The sequence below is a fragment of the Notolabrus celidotus genome, chromosome 16 (genome assembly GCF_009762535.1).
Source record: "Notolabrus celidotus isolate fNotCel1 chromosome 16, fNotCel1.pri, whole genome shotgun sequence".
In the NCBI taxonomy this organism is placed as follows: domain Eukaryota; kingdom Metazoa; phylum Chordata; class Actinopteri; order Labriformes; family Labridae; genus Notolabrus; species Notolabrus celidotus.
This window is the reverse complement of record NC_048287.1, coordinates 9,792,508-9,797,538: the sequence shown is the minus strand read 5'-3', so window position 1 is coordinate 9,797,538 and position 5,031 is coordinate 9,792,508. Positions and strand designations below refer to the sequence as shown.

The following is a 5,031-nucleotide window of genomic DNA, read 5'->3' as shown; positions in this document are numbered from 1 at the left end:
TTATTATTGCAGCGCAAATTATGAACCGTTACACAGCAAAATATGACAGAGAGAAAATAAAATAAATTCACCAAGGGTGATGGTGCATGTGTTAATTAAGTGAAACTGACCACATCTGAATACTCCTGCACACCCATGCCAAGCACACACTTGCTACACTTCGCAGGATTGCTGTATAGACACAATGAAGACTATAGAAATTGGATCACACGCAACAAAACACACACACACACACACACACACACACACACACACACACACACACACACACACACACACACACACGACCTAGGCTAACCAATGCACTAATCGCCTGCCCCGGGCATAGGAGGAGCTTGGTGCTTAAGTAGGCTGCCAATCAGTCAGTCAGCTCCACATCCAGAAGCTCCTGCGGCCAGACGCACGCATCACTCCACACTCGAGGTGCCAAACTCCGGTTTTGATACAACTCCGGGTCGGTGGAAGTGGAGAAGCTTGACAGTTTGTAGAGGGGGGACTCTGGTGATTTAGACACCCCCTTCATCCTCTTACTTCTGGGGATTCCTACTTACTCTTTTTTCCTGCCTCCTCTTGCTGTTGTGTGGCTTTGACTTTGACAGAGATTTACTACACGCGTTCTCCGGACATGTCTTTCCCTCAGCTGGGGTACCCCCAGTTTCTCACTGCCTCTCATGAGGTGTACGGGGGCGAGCGGCCGGCCTCTGCTCGGGAAGGAGTCGCAGAGGGCGGCGTGAGTTCGTCCGCTACAGCCGCGGCTGTCGGCTCCATGCTGGGGATGTACGGGAGCCCATGGGCGCCTCAGAACTACAGTGCCTTTCTGCCGTACAGCGGAGCCACAGACCTCGCCCTCATTTCCCAGATGGTGAGAGTTGATACTTGTTCACTGAGGACTGGTGCATCTCAGGTGTTAATGATAGATAATCGCCGCACCTTGACGGGCTGAGCTCCTCTTTCGTGCACACTCATGTATTTATCATAAGTTTAAAGTGATAAACATGTTATTAGCCAATCTTTTCTGTGATCTACTTTTAGCCTTTGTGGTTAATTAATACATCATGAAGTTTAAATCGCTTATGGACAGATCATGAGATTTGTGTTCAAATACTTAATAAATTTGATTCAGGATGGCAAAATCCTAAATCATCACACAGAAGAGAAACCGCCGCTCTCTGAATTAAATGTAGTTTTATCATTTTTGTTTTGTTTTTGAATTATGAATCTTTTTATTGAATAAGAGGGGGACAATCGCTATTGATTATTGCATATTTCACTGGCATTTTTATGCCAGTTATATTTGTTTCAGTAGTATTTATAGGCTACATTTAAAAAGAAAGAAGAAGCTGTTGTGTTTCAGATGATCGTTTATTAATGAGAAAACACACTGAACAATTAATAACATAGCATTAATTGTTTTTATTTATTGGGTTTTGTTATTCAAATCGAAACTTAAGTATGATTATTGTAATTTATTTTGAAAAGACAACTAAAGATATCAAGATAATTGTTTGGGTCTATTTTTACTGACAGGGATATTGAGAATATTGGGTTTCCCAGAAAAAGCGTATTTGATGAGACACTGACAAAATATCAAAACTTAAAAAAAGAATAATAATGATAAGTGATAGAAATGATTCCAATGCTCATTCAACGCCTTCTCTGAACTTTAAGAAATTGTTTTCAAGACCACTCGCTCAACAAGTTGTCACCTCCCTCCAATAATATTTCAGGGCTCCCAGTACGAGCTGAAGGACAGCTCGGGCTCCCACCCGACCGCTCTACCTGTTCACGCAGCTCAAGGCTTCTACCCGTACGGCCAGTACCCGTACGGAGACCCGTCGAGGGCCAAGACAGCCACTCGGGAGACCACCAGTACCCTGAAGGCCTGGCTGCAGGAGCATCAGAAGAACCCCTACCCCACCAAAGGAGAGAAGATCATGCTCGCTATAATCACCCGGATGACACTCACACAGGTGTGTGTGTGCAATGCCATATTTCTTCATAGAGTAGTTGACTCAACTGTCTGTTAATGTGCTTAATATAATAATCATGAAGTGTGACTGATGCTAAAATAAAGTTTAACTTAAAAACAGACAACGGAAAGCCACCAGATATTTACAACTTGCAAACTGTTAAAGAGAAATGTGGGAGAACAATGAGATTTAGTTTCAAGGATTGAATCAGTTAATATTTCCTCTGGGCATCCATTGAAACGAATAAAGTTCCTCATAAATGAAAATTACGTTTCTATTCTACAGGTGTCGACGTGGTTTGCAAACGCCCGCAGACGCCTAAAGAAGGAGAACAAGGTAACGTGGGGCCGCAGCGCGGAGGACCGGGACGGCCGAATCTTCAGCAGCGACAACGAAGATGAGGGCGGCAAAAACGGAAGCGACGATGAAGAGGAAGACGAGGAAATTGATTTAGAAACTGTCGATATTGAAAGAACGGAGGAGCAGCGCGGAGGGGATCAGGACTCTGGGAAGGGAGAGGGGGAGGAGGGCCTGGCAGTCAGAGAACAGGCCGCGGAGCCGAAGAGCTCGGACAGCAGCAGGACGCTTTCTGTGGAGGGCCTGCGAGGAGTGGAGGCTGCTATTTCTCTTAACAGATCGCCAGTTGTCAAACTCGCAGTGGATCATTCTCCCAACAGACAGGAGTGCCAGAGACCACCACAGAGCAAACCCAAAATCTGGTCCCTGGCTGAGACCGCCACGGCCCCCGACAGCTCCCACAAACCCTCCCCACCGGCTCATGCGCACCATCCTGCTTTGGCCTCCGCTGGCCATCCGGCCTTGCTCCCGGGTCATGGGATATATACATGCCAGATTGGCAAGCTGCATAACTGGGCCAACGCGGCCTTTCTTAGTGCCAACTCTCTTTTGAACATGAGGTCGCTCCTTGGTGGGGCGCCGGCCGGACACCTGCCTCTACACGGCACAGTACCGGTGGCGCGTCATGACGCACGATCGGCGGCGGCGGGCCCTGGAACATCGGGGACGGAGGACGACAGTGATGTGGAGTCGTCGGGAAGCTTCAGTCCAAAAATTGATGGTATAGTCTGATTTTACTTGAACAACTCTTTGAAATTTGTTTGTGCAAGAAATATTCCTCGGGAAGTTGCCCTACAAATATGAATCTACGGGATTGTACAAGTTCAAAATACAAGTGCCAGTTTGAACAAGGGGGAAAAAAATCAAATATATTGTTATTTATTTCGCTGTATTTCTCTTTTTACGGAAGAAGAGAGCGACCACAGGCCTGATTCCTTGAAGTCCCCATTCCAGCTGATCACTGACAGGTAACCTCACATATTTGAAATCAATTTGGCATCATGACATTATCAACCTCTTTCAAAGTGTCTCCGGCTAAATGAAGCTTAGAGCAGAGATAAACACTGTTACACCTGACTGGGCAGGATGCAGAACTCAGCACATAAATCATGTGATTGAGTCTCCACTTTAACGCCTCGTCAGGCAGCAGTCTAATATATCCTGCGGGCCCCCCAACGCCGCTGAGTTATCGCCACCTAAGTCATTTAAATAATCTGCCTCCATTTATTCACGCCCTCTCTCAGCTGATGCAGCTAATGTATGTCAAAGAAACGCTGATAACAACGTCAGGGATGAAGTGGAGGGTGAAAAGACGTAAAACACTTTACCTATTGTGTGTTCAATTTGCATAAATAGAGTTCAACATTGATCTTGAATATCTTAGAACAAAAACGGGGGACGGGGGAATTGTTTTAATTTTTCATGAATACATTTAGGCATAATTAATAAGCGACCGAGTATTTACAGACTGAAAAAGCAAATAACCTTCCCCCCATCCCATGTGAGGAAATTTATCCCGCTCATATATCTTTATAATTTCACCTCTAACCTGTGTTATATTTGTTCTATTCAATCACTTTAGAAGTCATCACGGGACAGCACCACAGCGAGTTTTGACAACGACATCCTGAGAGGACAAAGCAGAAGAGAAAAAGAAGAAAGAAATAACTTTATTTAACGAAGAACATTTTAATGAAAGCTATTTTCTGACAGTTAACCCTGTCATAGTATTACTGTTTAGCTTCTACAAACTGAAGAGATTGTTGTTTTTGTCACAGATTTGCTCGTATCTCTCTTTTATGTCCTCTGTTTTTCTTCTCATCTTCTGTTGTGAATGGATACCTTGAAAATTGTAAATACAGGATATGAATTTGTCTTAAAGAATATATTTTTGGGGAACTAAATAAATGTCCTTATAGTCATTTATTATTGGAGACAGTTTCCGTGAACCTTATTTAAATCTCTGAAGTCGTGTCCAAAGAAAATTATGAAAACAAACAAAACAAAAAAGGAAAAAGGGCTCCAAAAGAAACATTAATGTGACTTCAACTTCTTTAAGCCAAAGCTCGACTTTCAGTTTTAGACAGTTATTTATTTTGAATAGATCAAACTTAATGTTGCTAGTTAAATAACTACTTATTACTTTATTTGACAGAGAACATACTTAATGTGAACATTATAATCAATTTTCACAAATAATCATTTTAAATTTCCACCCTCATGATATTAAATGTGAATTAACAAAGACATGGGAATTAAAAAATATATCTTTATAAGAATAAATAGAACAAATATGTTCTACATTATTTATTCCCACCTGTAAGTGGACGATCACAGCGTACCCACCTTTTAATTGACCCATTCTCCACTCTATCCAGTTAGTTTTAAACTGTCCCTGCCAGCTGAACCATACAGTGTCAGCTCTTTTTAGCAAGCAAAGTCTCGCCCTTATTGAAGTCTGCTCTCCAGCCAAAACTCTGAGACTTATGCCAGCACCTTGGAAGCCACTGCAAATGCTGCAGAAATTGAAATTGAAGATTTCCAGGACCTTATGAACCTGTGCCTGTGCTTTCAGCCCAGGCCCTCTTGCTTTAATGTTGGATTATGCCTCCTCAGTGCCACAACTGCCGCCTCTGAAATATGGATCAGACGCCAGGAAAGGCCAACAGCCAGTATGGGGGCGGCAGCTCAGAGGGAGGTGGGG

General features: G+C 43.5%; 1 protein-coding gene across 2 annotated transcripts; it reads left to right on the top strand.

Moving 5' to 3' along the window:
* Positions 1-373: 373 nt before the first annotated feature.
* On the top strand, positions 374-4,231 carry irx1b (iroquois homeobox 1b). 2 transcript variants are annotated; one of them, XM_034705050.1, is made up of 5 exons: positions 374-862; positions 1,728-1,970; positions 2,256-3,048; positions 3,241-3,295; positions 3,910-4,231. In XM_034705050.1, exons 1-5 carry the CDS (start codon positions 626-628, stop codon positions 3,956-3,958), a joined length of 1,377 nt encoding a protein of 458 aa, XP_034560941.1. In that variant the 5' UTR covers positions 374-625; the 3' UTR covers positions 3,959-4,231. The 2 variants fall into 2 exon arrangements, with proteins under 2 accessions (XP_034560941.1, XP_034560940.1); XM_034705049.1 differs by having other exon boundaries at positions 3,238-3,295.
* Positions 4,232-5,031: the final 800 nt, after the last annotated feature.